Source organism: Bactrocera dorsalis, chromosome 4 (genome assembly GCF_023373825.1).
Source record: "Bactrocera dorsalis isolate Fly_Bdor chromosome 4, ASM2337382v1, whole genome shotgun sequence".
NCBI lineage: Eukaryota > Metazoa > Arthropoda > Insecta > Diptera > Tephritidae > Bactrocera > Bactrocera dorsalis.
The window spans coordinates 46190282-46210789 of NC_064306.1; the positions used below are offsets into that span (position 1 = coordinate 46190282).

The following is a 20508-nucleotide window of genomic DNA, read 5'->3' on the forward strand; positions in this document are numbered from 1 at the left end:
TCTAACAAATATGCTCACAGCTTCGAAACAATTTCCCGCAACATTTTCAAAACTTTCGGTAAATATGCTCTAATATTTGTGCATTCGAAATATGCAAAACCAAACCAAATTCATTTTTTGAACTTCACAAGAGGGTGTAACACCTTTGAGAATTCAGCAAATATAAATGATTAGTAAACTCAAACAGCTTGAGTTATCATCTCAATAACTAATTGGCCTGTTCTACAATTGAACTGTAAATGACGTCCGTAGTGACCCTATACAAATTAATGTTAAAAAACGTTGCCTACATTTTGGAGCAAAAATAAAACTGAACGAACAAAAAGGAAACTACTAACGCAATACCGTTCTAATCAGAAAGCAAGCCGCTCTACATTATTTGCTATTAGAAATTCAAATATACCTAGAACCAAATGTAAGACACAACAAAAATTCCGAAAACAATAAACACGAAGGCAACATAAGCAGCACAGATTATTGGAATACACACAGTACAAGGAATAATGTCCTACTTTCCAGTGCAACATAAAATCAACAATAACAAAAGCAACGCAATAAAAAGTAGGTACTCGCACAAAGAAAAGAAGAAACAAAACAAACGAAACAAAAGTCGAAGACAATTTAACAATGAACAAAACAAAAACAAAGCGAATTTCCCCTCAACGAAAGCACAACGGCAAGGAACAAGGACAACCGTATGCCAGCGAAGTAAGTTGGGAATGTTGGGAAATATTTTCCGAGCGAGCAAAACAAACTTGTCCCGAGTATACAGAGTGTGGAAAGTGTAGAGCAAGGAAAATGTGTAAACTGTGGGTCTATTAGAATGCCATCCACACTTTTCCGAGTCAAAGCAAAAATCATGCACAGTGCGCCGAAGCGTGTCAGAGCGCAACCTGGCTGGACCAGTCAATGGCCACTCACGCATACACCCGCACCAACACACACACACACAGCAGCAGCACTAACAGACATACACGTGCATTGACAGCACGAACGCGTAGTAAGAGCGTTGAACGCTGTCACTGATTGTGGCATTTATTGCTCAGTCAGTTGCTGCGGCACATAATTGATGCTGTGTTAGATGCCGAACACACATACACACATGCCAACATACATGCAACATGATTGTGAGTCCGACTTTATTGTATGCTTTCACAGCATTAACGAAGACATCAACATCTTTGGCAGGCAGCCGAGTTGGCATCCATTGGCCGTGCTCGCAATCAGTTGTAGTTGGATAGGATATCGTCGCAGACGAATGTGATTGCCATTTACGGATTGTGAAAGTATGTGTTGAGCAAAAAAAAAAAAGAAATTGAGAAAATTTTCACAAGTGAAAATGCAAACTACAATGTTTGGAGCATTTCTTGTGTGAAAAATGCGATTTCGTTGTAAAATGTGTAGTGAAATTACTTTTCTGCTGCATTTTTTGTTGATTGCGAGTGAATAAGCGTGAAAATTATGAAGTTTTAATAGAATAAAGTGAAGGAAAAGTTTTTGTGCGCAATTCGCAAGGCGTTCAGATACATTTTTTGCAAAATACACAGTGAAAAATAGTTTTCTTTTAAAAGAAAAAATTAAAAAATATGAATTTAAGGGGAATATATCTTGATTTCGTAATAAAAAAACTTTTCAAAATTTAAAAAAAAATAGAAAGTAGTAATTTTGAGTTAATAAATTTTTTTGAAAAATATACAATGAAACATTTTTTTGTGAGCAAAATTTTTTTTAAACTTAAAAAGTATCAAAAATATGCTAATACTGAATTTTGTTATATTATTCGTAAAATACACTGAGAAAAATATTATTTTGTAAAAGAAAATTTAAAAAAATACAAATCAAAGCGGACATATCTTGATTTCGTGATTAAAAACAATTTTAATATTATAAAAAAAATTAGGAAATACAAATTTTGAATTTATATACCTTTTTGGAAAATACACAGTGAAAAAATTTTTTGTAAGAGAAAATTTTTTAAAATTGAAAAAGTATTAAAAATATAATAATTTTTAATTTAGACACATTTTTCTGTAAAATGCACTGAGAAATTTTTTTTTTTTGTAAAATGAATATTAAAAATATGCAAAATCAAAGGGAATGCATTTATTTTTTTTTTAAATCTTTAAAATAAACAAAAGATACTAATTTTTAATTTAAATAATTCTTTTGCAAATTACACAGAAAAGAAACTCAGCAAAATATTTTTAAATTTTATCTTCGGGAAACATTTTTTTTTTAAGCTTTAAAAGTACTAATAATACTTACTTTGAATTTAGTTATATTTCTTTGCAAAGCAAAAAGTCAAAAAATTTTTTTTTACAGCAAATTTCAAAAAAGTATCAAAAAATACTTAAAAATGCTAACTTTGAATTAAAATACATTTTTTTGCAAAACAAAAGTGAAAAATATTTTTTTTATAAAAAAAAAATTCCAAAATGTTAATTTAAAAGGAACGCTTACTTTCGGGAACAAAATATGAAAAATTAAAAATTAGCAAAAAAAAAAAACATTAAAATCTAAAAAAGAACTAAAAAATACTAATTGTAATTTTTTTTGCAATATACAAAGTGAAAATTTATAAAAATAAAACAACCAACAGGCCTTTGTGCGAAAAAACTGCGCTTCAGTGCTATTCTTGTTTACTTTTTACGCTGATAATGAATAAGATTTGGTGAAAATTATTAATATGCCACTAAGAGATATATTTTCGTACAAAATCACTTTTTAGTAAAAGCTTTTCTTCAAAATATTAAATTTCTTAAACTAAAAACTAATATTTCCTACAAAAATATAACATTTTATCACAAAAAAAACTATATCCATTCAAGCTGCTAATTACTTGCGAATATACACTTGAGACCTGCTGCCCTGATATATACACAAATAGCTGCCATTCACACAACAGTGAACACACTCACCCACCAACACACACACATACATAAACAGCTATAAAGCTATGAATACATAACTTGATGTGCGCTCAAATGAAACATAAACTCTCCTGAAGATGCTAAAATCTTTGGAGACGAGCACTCCCCAAACGCTATTCGGCACAAAGCAGCAAAAATAAGACAAAATGAAAGTTAAAGAAGCAAAAAAAAAAACAAAAAATCACAAAAACAAACTACAACATAGCGACACACACGAACAAGCACCTGCCTTACGCTCGAGTTTAAGTATTCTAAGCAAAACTGCCTGCTCAATGGCAAATGGCAGCATCAATATTTTACTGTTCGAGCAGCAGAGTATTTTAATCAGCTTTTTAAGCTGCTTTAGGTTACATACTTTTAGGCGATTACCATGACTGAGCTTTAGGCGTTGTTATTTGCACATTTTTTGAGTGGCTCAATTTCATTTTTATTACAAAGTTACTTGGTGGGTTCGGCATAACGAGGTTGCCGCCACCGAGCATACTTTCGAGAGTTGTGAGCGCATTGGGGAGCCTAAGGAACGAACCAAATGCGAGCACGGCAGCGAGCAGCTGCCAAGCACCTACCGAAAGCGGACGAAAGTTAACACGAGAAGGTTTGTAGAGAGCTTGTCGGAGTTCGCTACAACTCGTAGCAACGCAGTCGCCTAGCTGTGTACGCGCTGGAGCCGAACGCCACACACACACACACACCTATCGATGTAAACTGTGCTGTAGGTGCCTTTTCGTGCCTACAGCCAAGCATCTTACCATCTGTTCGGAGCAGTTGGTGGCTTGTTGGCGCGTTGGTGAGGGTGTTGCGCGCAGCAGAGTTGCCAAATGTGCGCATTATCTCATTAGCAACAACAAAAACAAGAGTAAACGTGTATAATAGTGTCAAGCAAAACAAAAAAGAAGTATTATTATATTTGCCTTTGCTTCAGGGAGGTCAGTAGGTCGGCCCGGGTTGTCTGCCGCACACATACATACATACAGATATGTTTGTATGCATATGTGTGCTGTATTTATGTTAACTTTTTGTTGTTACTGGGGCATCCAACACGGCTTTCATTCGATGCTTGCTGCTGTTTTGTCCTAATGGCTGTGCAGGTAGTTGCCTGTTGTTGTTGCAGCACACATGTTTTTGTAGTTTTTATTGTCAAACATATTTTCGCGCACACACACACACACATATAATTGTGTGCATATACGCACATGGGGCGCTTTCTAATGCCGAGTGCTTTGCGTGCACTCGCCTCAACAACTGCGAAGAAGCTGCGCTGCGCGAGGGTGTGACAACAACCAGCCCCCTTGTATCTTGCTGCCATTGTACACTATGCTGCTGTGTTGTTTTTGTTTTGCAACTACTTTGTTTTGTTGCTTTTGTGTGTGTATGTGTTGCTGTGTGGTACTTCTAACTTCATTATACGCGCCTTTTTCACCACCCCTCTCCCACTTTTTCTCCCCCAAATTCACTTTTCCATACATACACCCCTTCGTACGACGACCGCAATACGCGTAGCACTCGTGAATGCGCGTAAACTCAATAGCTACTATAATTCGTTTAATTCAACTTTATGCTGCCGCGCTTGCCCATTGTTTGCGCACGCTCAGCCGACCGCTCCGTACCCGCTCGAAATTCGCGCCGCTATGCTATTTGGTTTTATGCGTTTCTTTTATTTCTTTGTTTGAGATTTTAGCATTAATTGAAATCTCAAGTTTTTATAGTTCTGTTTACGTTTGCTCTTAGCCAGCTGTCCAGCTTTTTGTCAGTGGCTGCCACACTCACTGTTGTTGTCTTTGCCTTTGGTGGTCACATTGTTGATGACTTTGGCTGTGTCTCATGTGCTTTTATGGTGCTAATGAGGGTCTTATGTTAGTTGTGTTGCGGCTGTGGGTTGATCCAATGGATGTATGTCAAACAATTAGCGATTAATTTATTGTTGTAGGTTTTTATGTCTTGCCAAAAATTGATGTAGAAATAATTGTTATAAATTGAAGAACTTTTTTGTTTATAAATAGAGAATAGAATATCAAAAACTAAGTTAATATAACAAATATATTTTTTTAATTTTTTTCAATTTCGAAATTCGAAGAAGATATTTCAACTTTCGGTTTTAGAAGTTCGAGTTTTAATAAGCAGATTTTGGTGGCTAACATCAAAATTCTGATTATTCTCATTCTTACCTACGTATACTAAATATCTTAAAAAAAAGTTTTTTTAGAATGTAAATTTTCGAAATTCGAATTCAAAATTTTCGATATTCGAAAAGCAGTGAAACTATTTTTTGTCTTCTGACTAAATCTCTCTGTAACAAAAAAATGTTTAGTATATCATATAAGCTCAATTTCGAAATTCGAAATAAAATTTTTCGATATTCGAAAAACGGATGACTTACTTTTTACTGCTTATTAAAACGATAAAAAAAATATATTTAGTATGCTAATTTTTCGAAATTCACAGTCAAAACTTGTGATATTCGAAAAACGGAGAAACTATATTTTTTACTTCTCACTAGATATGTATATGAGAATATTACAAAATTACATATGTTTGTGTATACAAAACTATATTTAGTATGTTAAATTTTCGATATTCGGAAAACGGACAAACTATACTTCTTCCTTCTGACTAAATCTATCTGCAAAAACAGTTCTCAGTAGATCATTTAAGTTAAGTTTCGAAATTCGAAGTAAAAATTTTCGATATTCGAAAAACGGAATACGTTTTTACAACCAACTAAATCCATAAAAAATTATAAATTATAAATTTTCGATATTCGAAAAACAGAGAAACGATTTTTTTTACTTCTGACTAGATCTCTCTACAAAACAGATTTTTAGTAGACCATTTAAGCTCAATTTCGAAATTCGAAGTAAAACTTTTCGATATTCGAAAAACAGATAAACTATTTCTTTACATCTGACAAAAACTCTCTGCAAAAAAAACTTAATAGATCATATATCCTCAATTTCGAATTCGAAAACAAATTTCAATATATTAAAAACGGATAAATTACGTTTTTACTGCTTACTAAATCTCTCCGAAAGAATATCAATACACTTATCAAATGACACCCTTAAGTGTTCACAACAAAATTAATTCCTTCTTCTGAATTTTGATTTCGGCACAAGTTTTTCTTAAGCTAGTCCACTAAAAAAAATCTGAAGATCTGGGTAAGAAGTCATACCATCTCTTTGAATTAAAATTATAACATTATATTCCTCAAATAGAAAAATTCTGGTCATCAACACATGATGGGAAATGAATCTCTTGAATCTAATACCAACTTCAAATTTTAATATTAGATTATTTCGATTTGCAAGGTTCCGATTTAATGGTATTGTTTAAGATAAACTCATGAATTTTTAATAAATGGTAATTGTCTCCACAGACTTCCATTCATGCTAGTAAATTGTACAATTCGCACAAACTTCCCCATTGTGAAAATTGTACAGAAACGATACATATTTACATACTTGTATACGTATGTATGTACATAAATATATATTGCTTGTTGGTGTGTAATGGTGCTTCCTTGGCAAAACTGTAATCCTCTGATTATTATTGTCAAAAAGTTAACAAATAAATTTCCAACCACACCCTACAAGCATTTACTTCATTCGTTTGTATTTGTATTTATGCTTTACTCGCACAACAGAAATATGTCGAGTGCCAGAGCAGGAGCAGTTAGGAGTGCACATTATTGGTACATACAAAACAGAAAGTGTACAAAGTAGATTTATTTCGTTTAATTTTTTTCCCAAAACTTTTATACAGACATTATATAAATAAATGCCAGAAAAAAAGGAAGTTTAGCCAAATTTACTACGATACCAAATTCTTAAAAATCGGACCAGACAGAAATTTAAGTTTTTGTATTATAAAATAATCGTGCTTCCAGAATGTCAACATAAGCAATCTAAATAATTCCTTATGTGGAAATAAAGAAAACTTCCGAAAATTAAAATATTGGCTACAAGTAATGAAAATTATCACTGAAGCTCTGATTACAAAGCCTCCGTTTGTCAATATCTCGAGAACTACTGTTGGTTAATCGACAGGTCTTACAAAGCTCTCGAATACATATTGGATTTTCTCACTTCAGAAGGTTTTAAATTATTTCTATTCATATTCGCCGGAGTGGATATTTGAAGCTTTGGGAACAAGCAAAGTTACATTGAACCAAAGCCGAAGAGAAAAACGAAGAATTATCTGCTTTGGCAGTAAGACTCGAAGATTTTTTTTAATACTGATCTCTTTAGGTATGAATCTAAAGACGAGGCATAAAGTACCAAACATGCTCGTAAAGCACTAAAATGATATATAAGAAATATGGAAAGTCTCTACCATATCTCCAAAGATAACACGAAGATTTTCTTGTACAATGTTTCTCAATTCTTCAATGTGGACTATTATTGTATTATATCAATTGCCTAGAAAAGTTTTCTGCAATATCTTGATCCTCAGACATAGTTCAATATTAATACGCGCCGTAAAGGATTAATATTAGGTTAGGTTAGTGTGGTAAGACAAGACCTTTGCGATACCAGATGGAGTTCAGTTCCTAGATCCATAAGCGGTAGTCATCCTTTAGATTGCGCTTGACGCGAATTTTAATAGACTCTGTGACCTCACTATGGGTACCTCCTCCAGTGTATCATACCATGAGGACCCCAGATGCTCACAGCGTACTCTTGCCAATGCGGGACAAGTGCACAAGAGATGCTCCATTGTTTTCCTGCTGCCTTGCTTTAGACATTTCCTGCAGTATTCTCGATACCTCACCCCTATTCTGCGGGTGTGTCTCACCACCAGACAGTGACCAGTATAATATTAATAATATTAAAAATATATTATTTGCCAAATCTATCTTAAACATCAGATAAATAGCAGAATAAGTTTTATTGGACTTATCCTGGGAGAATAGTTCGTTGTTGCTGGTTCGCAAATAATGGTTTACCACGTGTTTACAGTGACATATCAATAACAATGCTTCTAGAGTTCGATCATAAGAAAGCTTCGGATAATATTTTAGATAGCATACCAGGATTTTAGTTCAATCCCAGTTCCTGATCAACATTGAAAGGACTATTCTTAATGACTACCGTCTTTTGTAGACAATAAAAAAATATCTGAGTTGCCTGACTTCCAACTAAATTTTCAAAAAACTCCAGACATTTTCAATTGAAAAAAAAAAAAAATCAAGGTTTAATTCTAGAATATTAAAAACTTTTAAGGAATCTAATCGAAAATAAATATTCCAACTCATCCGTCCATTACCTACAACCACAACCACAATAATTATATAAACATTACATTCAACCGCGGTACTTAAAATTTATTTACCGATTTAACCCATTTGCCATGCAAATGAAATTTTGTACACAATTTGAATAGAAATGATAAAGAGCATTGTATACACGACACAAGATAGTAAGATACAGGAAAAAGTGTAATAAAAACAACAATACATACTATGCGCAAAAGCCCCAACAAGGCAGCGGCGGAGCGCACAAGGAGCCTTTGTATACACACACATACACACAGTTGTGAGTATAGATGGGTTTGCGTACGTTGTTTAGGCTGGGGAGCAACACCCGAGAGTATACCAACATGAAAATATGCAAATAGCATAAAAGTCTGGCACACTTTCGCATGAAAGCGAGGCAAAAGCATACAAAGGACGCTACTGCTACAGCAATAGGCAACAACACACACATACACACATAGCACGACGTGTGAAAACACTTTAGTAAAGCAAAGTAATGAAGAATACACAGAAGAATATGATTTTCAAGCCGCGAAGCCGTAAACGCGTTTGTTGGGATAGTACACAAAGGCTTTACGGCATGTCAGGTGTGTAGTAGAGTAGGAGAGTGCGCGACGAGGGGAAAAGTCAGAGGGGAAAGCATAGTGCTGTAGAAGACGAAAGCTTTTGGGGCTAAAATTTTCTCACAGGAGAGTAGACTTACTATATTAATGCTCCTATTTACCGAGAGTTTGAAAGTTTTCTCTCTTGGCATATGCTTAAATTACGTTCCACAAACCCGATCTCCGAAGCCGAAGAACACACGCATTTGAAGCGCAGTTTCCGCACAAACTTCTGCAGCGTTTCTACAGCGCTTCTGTGTGTAGAAGCAGATTTTGTACCTCTATCATTTCCGCTCACAGTTTTAATGTGACAGTGACAACGAAAATCGCTTGCGTCCAATTGTGGAAACAATAAGAAAAATTTCAAAAAACTCAAGCTAAATTGTTGCCAATTTAGTTAAAATATAATTAATAAAATTATAAAAATAATTTTGTGTCAAATTAAAAATTTCTAAAAAAAATTTTTGATTAAAAACCACTTCAACCAATTGAAAATGTAAATCAGTGTCAAATTAAAGTGCTCAAAACGACCCTTAAGTGTTTTTAAATATTAATACAGAAATTTGAAAGAAAAACAGCAGAAAGCACAACAATAACAACAGTTCAAATAGTGCTTTACAACTTCCGTTACTGGTTGTGTGTGTGTAGTAGTGCAACTTGTTAGAAATGGGTGGCGGCGAAGTCAAAGTCGCTACTGTGGATGTGGAGAGCGGCGATAATATGGCCACACTTCCGGTGTCACGCTCGCACACAACCGGCAGCAATGACAGCGCCGAGAAGAATAATGCAGCCAACAAGGAAATGGAATTAAAGAACGTTATGCCGCAGCCATTGCAAAGGTTAATATCGAAATTTTATTACTTTTTCCATCAAATTGTGTGTTTAAGTCAGGTAAAAGAAAGTATTTAAAAAGAAAAAAAAGCTTAAGTTACTTTTTCCAATACCTTGAGAAGTTATTTTGTGAAAGCCAGTATTCCAAAAAGGATTTGGGGTGTTCAAAATGTACAATGAAAAAAATCGAAATATGTGAAACATAGTTCACTTTAATAGTTATTGTCAAGAAACGGTTTTGGCAAAGCTTGAGAAAAAATTATGGTTTTATTCGAGAACATATGCTTTTAAAGATTGATTGGCCATTTGGCAACCATTCTAAGGATTTAATATAGTGAATAAGTCCAAAAAATATGCACTAAATACTCATATGAATATATATAAATGCCAATGAAATAAAAATAGTATAAAATTATTTTTTTCTTGCACTCACCGTAAGCGATTGTTCAATATATACTATAAGTGAAAGTTGCCAATATCTGAAAAGAAGAAAAATATATAATTTATATTGACTTATTTGAACTATCTAGAATTCATATTGTCGAAATGTATCACAATTTAACCGCAGTTGTATAGAAAATATAATATCCTTTATAAATATAAAAGATACATACAAGAATTCGATTTTGATCGGCCAGTTTATATGGCTATCCGCTATAGTAATCCGATATACGAGTAAAAAATTACCGTTGCCTTAGGCAATAATTCATATCAATCATCGTGAAGATATATCAGATAGTTTAGCCTTACTTTGGCCAATAATTCAAACAAAATTTCGAGACGATATTTTTTCCAATAAAAAAGTGTTTCTTATAGGAACTTCATTTTGATCGACCAGCTACTACGAGTATAAGCTATAGTCCTTCAATCTAAACATTATTTACGGAGATTATAGCGCTGCATCGAGCAATAGTCTATGTAAAATGGAAATGTACAAATGAAAAAGTTTTCGAAACCAGCAACAAATGCCGATCGTTCAATTTGTATGGCAGCTATATGCTATACTGTACAATTTTTTCGGCGATTGCACCATTGCCTTAAGCAATAATCCTTACGAGAAGAAGCCGCGTTCAATGAAAAAAAAATCCATACAAGATCTCAATTTTGATTGATCAATTTGTGTGGCAGCCATATGCTATAGTGGACCGATATTGGCGGCTCCTACAATTTAGCAAATTTTTTGTGAAAAAAAGTGTGCTACATTTCAGATTGATCTCTTAAAAACTGAGAGACTAGTGAGCGCATATACAGACGGATGGACGAACAGGTGAAGCTCGTTATGATGATCATTTATCTTTATGTAAATATATTATAGAGTGACGTTTCTTTCTTTCTTTGGGTGTTACAAACTTTGTGGCAAATTTAATATACTTTGTTAAGGGTGTAACAGATTTATAACAGAAACACTCCGTCACTCATCAAAAAAAGAACTATTTCTATAATATTATATATTCAGCGGCTCTCAATTGTGATCTCCCCAAAAAATATAAAATTATAAAAATAAATACTACTACTGAGAGATCCCATAGTATCTAGGAAGAGTAAGACTGCGTTCACACACGGAGACTTTTGTTGCGTTAACTCATAGTTTGGAGGCGAGTGGAAGACGAAGAGTAGTAATTTGCTCGTATTCGGGCAACAAACTTGCTGTTCGTGGTCATAACAATTCACTGCTACATAGATCGACATAAATTGTCTTTTCAATATTATTTGGAATATTTACAAGATGTTTGCTCGTAAATTTTAAAAATTCACGATAATGAAAAATCAAAGTGTTTGTGTTTAAACTCTGTCTAAGCTATAGGTCGCTCAGCATTGAAGAAAATTGTTGAAAAGTGCCCAACACCAGCAACAATTTTGATTAAGAGATTGTTTAATTTCTTGGAAGTTCAAAAAAAGGATATTAAAGCCGATAGCTAGCTTGAACAAGTTTCAGTTTTATTTATGTATGTTAAAATGCAGAAAAATATAAATAGAATTTATAGTTTGTATAATAAGTAAACCAGAAAAGAGCATAATATTTAACAAGAAGTTTTCAATATCATATAGTGGATGAGTTCCAGTCTTCAGAAAGTTTAACTAATATCATATATAACTTTTTTAGTAATGACAGCTATTGTACAGTTACAGTAGATAAAGAAAAGATATGTTAACATATAACATCAAAGCTGTTCCTATAAAAAAGTGGTGAATGATTCTTCTAATACACCGAAAGAAGTGGGAGGTGTATTTAACTGATCAAAAATATAAAGTCAATCCCTGCTCTCAACACATTTACAGTAACCAAAGCGACCAATATATTTAACCGTTAAAAGTTTGCCATTCCAGCAATACGAGTATTTCTATAAACTCTGTCGTGGTGAATTTTAAGTGGGTTTCTGAATTATCGTAAATTATACCACTTAGCCTCTTGAAAGCAATTATTTGTTATAACATGTAGAAAGATTGAAGGATGGTTGTCTTCAATTTTCGAGCGTAATAAATCGAACAAACTATGCAAACTCCGCATACTCTGGTCTGATTTCAGTTGTTGCTTGCTTTTAACGAACTTTTCGTATTTTATTTATGTCCTAGCTGCGAGAATTCGTGGGAGCCTGAGTGGACTGAACAGTGAATTATAACGAAAGACTTTATTTTGCAGAAGTGAGTTTTTAGCTACATATGGATTACAATTTTTGCCTTTTTGTATTCCAATAAGGAGCAGCTATTTTTAAAGGCCGATGTTATCAAATAAGAAATTGCTTACTATTGAAGCTAAGACCTTAGGTGTATTAATGAAAGAGCTTAAAATATTTCAAATGTCATCACATTAGATAAACTAAATTCTGATTTTTTTATACACTGAACTGAACATATAAAGTTTGAAACACCAAGAAGGGAACGAGAAAGACCTTATAAAAAATGTTCATAAATGATTAGCATGTCTAGCTGAGTCTATTTAGCCATGTCCGTCTGTCTGTATTGACGCGAACTAGTCTCTCAGTGTTTGAGATATTGATCTGAGATTTTGTACATGGCCTTTTCTTCTCAAAAAGCTCCTCATATGTCGTAACCATCGATATCAGATAAATATATCTATCATACAAACTGAACGTTGGGAATCAAGTGCTTTTGAACAACTTTTTAATTGACGAGTTATCTTCACAAAATTGAGTAAATATGCAAATCAAGATTTTGGAAGCTTATGTGGCAGCTATATGCTTTAGTGGTCCGATAACGGCGATTCCGTCGAATGAACAGCTCATTGGGGAGAAAGATATATGTATGTAGATGAAAAAGTTTCAGCCCGATATTTAGAAATTGATATAATAAACCCTTTTTAGCATATATGTATAATAAAAAGGCAGTATTCACTTTAACTGCAAACAGATTTCATTCAGAGTTCAAAAACAGTGTTTTTTCAGCCATTCATTAATAGCAAACTTACTTGTATAAAAATACATACAAAACTTTCAACTGACAAACTTACACGCATACATTTGCACAGCATTAGGGCAAACACAAACAATGTTAACAACAAACAATTTGCACACTCCAACAATTTTCGCACTCCGACATGAACGACTTGTCAACGCGGCGTTTACAAGGAAATCATGGCTGCGAACATGAACCTTATTGTATTAGTGGCAACAACAAGAACAAAAACAAGAGTACACACAGACTTTGCTATAAAAATGACATTCCTGTTGGAATAACTGTGAATCCGGCATGAGATTACGCAACCAAGCTGCAGGCGAAGCAACGGTGGGACAAAGCGTGGAAAGAGGGAGAAAAAAGACGCGGAAAAAGACATAACACAGCGGCAGTAAAATAAAGAATGCAATGAAATTGATGAATTACTTGCAACATCAAGTTGCACATTGTCACATTATGGCGCGCATAGGGTAGCAACAAAGCAAGCTGCATGCAACGAGGGCACGCTGACTGAGTGACTGACTGATTTGAATGTTGAATACTCGACAAACATGCTTAGGCACATGTATTTCTATATATATATGTGTGTGTGTGAATATTTGAGTGTATGCATTGGCATGTTGCATACATGCCATTGGACACTTGTCGATGTACGTGCAACAGCAGCTAACGTGCCATTTCTGGGGGTGTGTGGAGGGAGGCGAAATGTCGGACGTTGTGCAGGAATGCTTGTGAATGCCCCAAAGCAAATCAGCATAAAGCGTGGGGAATCGAGTTAAATAATGTCATAAGCTACGGACTAGAAACGCCAGAGGGTAGAGAAGGTGAAAGGTGCAGCATAGATCTCGCATATCGCTTGTGCAACATATTTCTAATATTTGTTTTTGTTGTTGGAGCCGTTTTTTCCAGTGAAGTATGTGAAAAAGTTTGCATATTTGCATAAGTGCAACCGAGGCACCCTGCTATGGGAGAGGTCGAGGGTGTTGAAATGTTAGAAATCAGTTATAACTGTCTACATTTTAGGTGACAACTAATGAAGTGTGTTTAACAGTTTGCGAAGTTGTTGCAAGAAGGCGGGAGTGGAGAAGAACACCACCAGCTATAAAGGTCTATGTGTATGTACATATTGGCAAATGGGACACGAGCATATATGTATGTACTATAATGTTTAAAATTTACATAAAATCAGTTGCTAACAAGTTTGACTTAGAACCTCACCCTTATATTACATAAAGGGTGTTTTCTTTAGATATGTATGTGGATTTTAAGAAGAAATTTAATATAGTGTATAATGTTATCCCCCATAATTGAGCTTTATTTCAAAGATAAGGGTTGGCTCGAATAAATTCTAGCCGATAGGCACAATTTTCGAGCACATTTCGCAGTAAATGCGGGCCGACTGTCAGCAATAACTTGCCGATTCTCCTTCAAGACTGTAATTATCTTGGGTTTATCAGCTCAGACGAACGTCTCGTTGGCTGTATAGCATGTACCACCGTCTTGTTGGAGGATCGTCCATATCAATATTCCCCAACTCAGGAGCGAAAAAATCATTTATCACTAATCATATGGCGGGCTTCATTTTTGAAGAAATATGCACCAGTGCTTCTCACTGCCCATAGAGAACACTGAACAATAACTTTTACAGGATGTATCGACGTCTCAACAATGACTTGTGGAGTTTCATCAGGTTAATTTCGAAAATTTTTTTTAATAATGTACCCATTCAACCAAAAATGAGCTTCATTGCTGAACAAAATTTTCACGATTTGCAAGCATAGGTCCGGAGTAAGTCCATTTGTTATGAAATGACAAACCGAATTGAGTAAAACCCTAAAAAGGGATTGCTTCATTGGAAACCGAACGCCCAAAATATCCCTTGCTATATAAGTATATAGTATGTTCTTCCAAATTGCTCTGTGACGAAGTTTGTTTCTACCGTATTGTAAGCAGAGATGTTCTAGCCAAAAGTTTCTTATTGATCTTGAAGTTTTTTTCTACATACCTAAGAATTTTAGGCATTTTCACTTTTAAAAGATAGTTCTCTAGTCTAAGCCTTTTTTATGTCAATATTAGAAGTAATCGATTTGCCAACCAAGCGCAAACATGTCTTCTGACGCATGCCTTACTTCTTCTGTACATAAATAATTCTTATTCTTTATGGATTACTTGTACTGTTGATCAGTAGCATTAAATCAGCATTGTTAGCTTTCTATTTCTAATTGAGGTATCTGAATTTTTAATGGTTCGAATCTGGACCCAGGTTTCCTTTAAATCAAGTAATATTTTATCTGACTTCGATTCCGTTCTGGAGATTTCGATGTGGAAGATACATCTCGCTCTGGTCGACCTATCGTTCAAAAAGTCGATGAAATTATGGAAAGGATTGACTAGGACCATAACATAAGCAGCCACGACATCTCCAAGTAACTTAACATTCATCATCAAACGGTTTTTGTCATTTAAAAAAGGCTGGCTACAAAAAGAAGCTCGATGTTTGGGTACCACATGAATTGTCTGTGAAAAATTTAATGGACCGAATTAACATCTACGATTCTTTGAAGCGAATGAAATCGAACCATTTCTAACCGCAGACGAAAATTTGAGTGGATCAAATACGACAACAAAGCGAAAAAGATCATGGTCACAAGCGTGGTAACCCTCAACAAATGGTCGCAAGGCCAGGATTGACACCTCGAATGGTTATGCTAAGTGTTTGATAGGTTAGGAGAGGAATCATTTTTCCACTTTGGATGAGCTGCTCCAGCCTAGTTGAACGGGCCATTGATTTTACATTTCACTGTAAACAACTGATGAGATTAAAGCAAGCAATCGAAAAAACGAAACGGGCAAATCTAACAGAAAGGGTTTCGCCTTCCATCGGGACAACGCTAACACCACACAACAACTTTGATGCCTCGGTAAAAACTGAGAGAGACTGGCTTGGTAGGTTTGATGCATCCACCAAATAGCCTTCACCTTGTGCCATCGAACTACAATTTGTTTCGGTAAAATCATAGTAAAAAAGGAGTCTTAATGGAGTAAAGTAGACCGAAATGCCTTCAATATATTTGGTTCATTAAAGTTCATCAAAAATGTAAAAATAAAATAAATGAAATAAATTAAACATTTGAGGTTGATGAGAAATACGAAAAAAAAAACTATACCCTATATAATTACGTTTTCAAAAAGGTTCATTTTGAAATTTGAAGGGAAATATTTCGGAGGGTAAAAGCAGTCTATTTTGCATAAAGTTTAGTAATAGGTGTCTGACCCTGGCACACATAACCTTCAATATCTGATTTGATAATGCATTTTCTGGAGAATGCTTTCAATTTGATAATTGTATATCTCCAATTACTTATTTTTGAATTTACAAGTTGTTAAGTGGCCAAGTCATGGACTAAAATATTAAAAATATTAGCAGTAAAATATAATTTTAATGACATGTCTGAATAGAAAAAATGAAACTCAAAAATCCCACACAAACAAAAATCACCAGAATATTTCATTGGCTGCCTGTCAAGCGCATCTTAGCTAGAAAAGAGTATGGACGGCGCGAGCAAGCGGGATATTTGTATTCCATGTTGCCACAAACTGGATGATATTTTGTGTATTCGAGCGCAGTGCACTTGGCTTAATGCTGTATTTGAGGAGAAGCCAGGGGATGAAAGCGCACCAATAATCCAACTGCCATTCAAGCAGTTCGGCCGCCTGCGCACCCGCCGCTGCGTTGCAGCTCATAAGTTTTGTAGGTGTTTTTCGTTTCAGGCTGTACGTTTCCGGGGAGCTGGCTGCGCTTGCGCATAATAAGAACGTCGCTGCAGAATTGGGTCGCTCCTCTTGTGCATATTTTAACCTGCCTCAACAAGCTGTGCGCTCGCTTTACAGGCATGGCAAATACATGGCTGGTGCTGATGTTGATGATGATTATGGTGATGTTGATGATAATGATGGTGATGATGATGCTGATGGTTGAATAGTTGTGTGAGTGGGTAGCAGTCGGGTGGACGGCGCTTGGGTTTGTGCGCAAGTGGTGTGTTGTTGGTGTAAATATTTGTTGCTTTCAGCATTACAATACACAAACAGCAGTCAAGTTGTTTTCCATTTTGTTGCAATGCACTTAAATGGTTGGTGAGTGTGCGAGCGGCCAAAATGCTTGCGCGAAAGAAATATAAAATCCCGTCAATTTTGTGCGAATGATGTTGGAATGTGCAAGTGTGATACATACCTACAGACACATGTACCAAATACATATTCATGCTTTGGTAAGTAGATGAATATATGCAAATCCTTGCTTTGCATTTATTTCACTGTGCAATGAGTTGTGCAACCACAAAATAATTGCAAGTCTAAATAAAAAGTATTTTTTTATAGGTTTGTGTGAATTTATGCAATATTTATTTGCTTTAAAGCGACTTTGATTTGTTTGATTTTGGCTCACTCGAAAAATGGAGAATTCATTGAAATATTTGTTTCACCGAAAGTGGTTATATGAATAAAAATGATTTCACTTTCTATGTAATAAAAAACGAAACCAACAAATAAAGAAGTACAAATTAAGTTCGAAATATCTACCTCGAACCATGGTGATTAGCAGAAATGACTATTTGGAACAGATTCTTGCGAAAATATATTTGTATCTGAGTCACTAGATTGCGATATCGAATCAAATAATACTCAAGAAAAAATGAAAATATCTACGTATATAGGTTACATTGGGGCCAAATGACTCGCAGAACCCTTTCCGAACATTTGTGAACAATTAAAATTAATGAAATTTAAAAAAATATGTTTCTATTTTAGTCTTCCTTTGCTTCTCCGCTACATTATCACCCTTTTGTGATTTCATTTCTATCAAAAGTGAACTTTAAAGCACCTGTACGTTTCAAGTAATATTTAGATTTAGGTCTATGAGGCTGAAACTGAATCACTTCATTTCAAAAAGGAATGTTCAATCGCGGAGATCGACTTAAGGTTTATTGGGTATTTTTCTATTTCACTTAAGAATAAAATATATCTGCGATATTGAAGTAGGACTTAGAAAAAATATATCAGGTATCAAATCTCTTTACACTCTGTTAAGGGTAACACATACTTTTGTTAGCGAATAGGTCACCTATGTGTTATAATGAACAAAAGTACTTGTATTAATAAGAGAAACACGTATATCAGATATAAGGTATATATTTTTTCTAAGTCATACTATCTTGTTGCTGTCTAGACTACCTACTGAAATGAAAAATTCGCAGGAGATGTTTAAAACGTCGTAATATTGGAAATGAGCTACAAGCCCACAGATTACATCCATTTTATACCAAATCATAATTAAAATTCAGCGATTAGTTTATGAGATATAGAAGGTTTTTGGATATTCATTAGACGGTTGCTGATATTTTGGTAATTTCAGTATATGTAAAATGGGAAGATTGCTATTTTCGCAAATAGTTCGATCAATCATCAATGATACACCATTTAATTTCACATCATCGACACAGTGAAGAAGGTTAGGTTAGGTTAAGAGGTCGATACTAACAGGGATCCCACTTGGACAACTTAGAACACAGGACTGTTGTGTTACCTGAAACTCTTATAAAATAAATCATAAGATCTTCTTTTTTGCCGAAGGTAAGATTGCCAAAATGTTTCAAACTCATCCTTCCCAATGCTGGACAATGAGTGAGAAATTGCCTGGATGTTTTGACATCATCCTCCTCCATATAACTTTGGCCTTTCCACAATATCCTGTAAAAACCCCAAAGGGATCTTGCAGTCGCACAGTAACGGGACGTCGATCAATGCCTGCTAAGCGCACGCAGGGCCATTGATCCAGTGCTAGAACTCAACATGTTAATGGAGATCCAATCCGATCTCATTTCAATAAGAGCGCGGTAAGGGTATACCCTTTGGCTAGCTCGTTGGCTTTGCAGTTTTCAAAACCATTCTGAATAACTTTGCCTAACCGACTATGGGTCTAAAGCCGGATTTCCCGGATATAGAAACAAACTCGAACCGCTCTAATGAGTAGGCAGCCAATCGAGTTTGATGACGAAGTAGCTTACTACTAGTTGTGGGAGCTTAGTTAATGAGCTCCTTCAACGCATCCGTGAAGAAATTCACTGCGCATCTTCTCTAGTGACTACTTGGTATGTTAGCACAGAAAAGTCGCCACAAGTAGCCTCTGCGCCGCAGTGATCCAAGTTTTCAGGAATGCAGTTAAAGGAGGGGAGAATTTTGACGTGTTCTTGTTCGAACCCCTTCAAATGGACAGCTCCTTCAGGTTATGAGCGTACTTTGCTGCAATGCATCTGCCGGCAGTGTTAACGGGTGCTATGTGTAAAATAGCATTATGGTGACATTGCTTGTATAGTCCTCAGTGCACCGATTATGCCCATGATAACCGCTTTTTGTAGACGTTCAAGCTTCATAGGAAGTGTAGTCTTTTCGAGCGCCCTCCACTAGACCAATGCACCATAAAACATATCGGCTTGGTTTTGTAGATCCAAAATACCACTTTTATGAGAATCTCACAGTCACAGTGCAGAAAATTGCGCCATAATTCAAAATTTGTTTTCGAAAAGTAAAAGATTTTTGGTAGTGGAAATCTTGAGTATTGAGAAACTCCATAAAATCTGGCACAAACTTCAGACTTTTGATTTGCTTGGGAAACTTATTAAATTAGAAAGACTAGATTATATCTAAAATAATTTCAGTTTATTTGGAATCATCAAAAAAGAAATACAATTGGTTTTTCGAAGGAACTTTTTAAATAAATGATAAATGGTAGAAAATATATGTTATTCATGACTGATTAACAGATTTTTTTGAAAATCTATTTTATCTATAGACTCATTATAAAGCGCTCAAGGAAGAAATATAATAACTAATTTTATTAGTTCGGCAAAAGAGTTTTAGTAGGGATGATTTAGGGTTAAAAAAACGAAACAATTTCCACAGGAAAACTTTATACTTATTTTTTTCATATTTCCTTTAATTCAAAAAGAATTTGAATCATTTATTTCATTGTGTGAAAAATATATTCTTTCCATTAAAGATTGTAGTTTATATGTTGAGTGGCTTGATATGAAGTTTTCTGGGAATCAAGTCTGAACTAGTGTGGCTTTCGCCGACTTTAAGCTATGTTTACTTGCAAAAAGAAGTTTAAATGGTTATTACAGGAGTGAAACTGCCAAGCAGATGATGAATTTATTTTATACATATATACTTTTATTTTTTTTAATAAAATTTTAATATATAATTTTTTTTTAAAACATTTTCATAATTTTTTCAACTTTATTGCTAATATGAACATGATATTATATAGAAAATTGCTAATTTTTTACTACTCGCTCATTTAACAATCCAATACACATATACTTAAATTTGCCAAATTTGCGGTGAAAAAGCTTTTGACTTTTGCAATTGATAATATTTTATTTACAATTTTATTTCCCCGCTACTAACACACCTACGCAAAAAA

At 34.6% G+C, this 20508-nt stretch overlaps 1 protein-coding gene across 15 annotated transcripts in view; it reads left to right on the forward strand.

The window, feature by feature from the left end:
• Positions 1 to 20508, forward strand: part of LOC105234191 (proton channel OtopLc) — a 121647-nt gene that overhangs the window by 78382 nt on the left and 22757 nt on the right. Inside the window, exons 1-2 of one of the 15 annotated variants that reach the window (XM_049456538.1) lie at positions 381 to 1286; positions 9084 to 9622. The exons of 11 other annotated variants lie outside the window; for them this stretch is intronic. In XM_049456538.1, coding sequence (XP_049312495.1) covers positions 9450 to 9622 — 173 coding nt within the window. In that variant the 5' untranslated portion in view covers positions 381 to 1286; positions 9084 to 9449. Of the gene's footprint in view, positions 1 to 380; positions 1287 to 8964; positions 9623 to 20508 lie in introns of those variants that run through there. 3 more of the 15 variants (XM_049456541.1, XM_049456540.1, XM_019988799.3) reach the window with 3 other exon arrangements.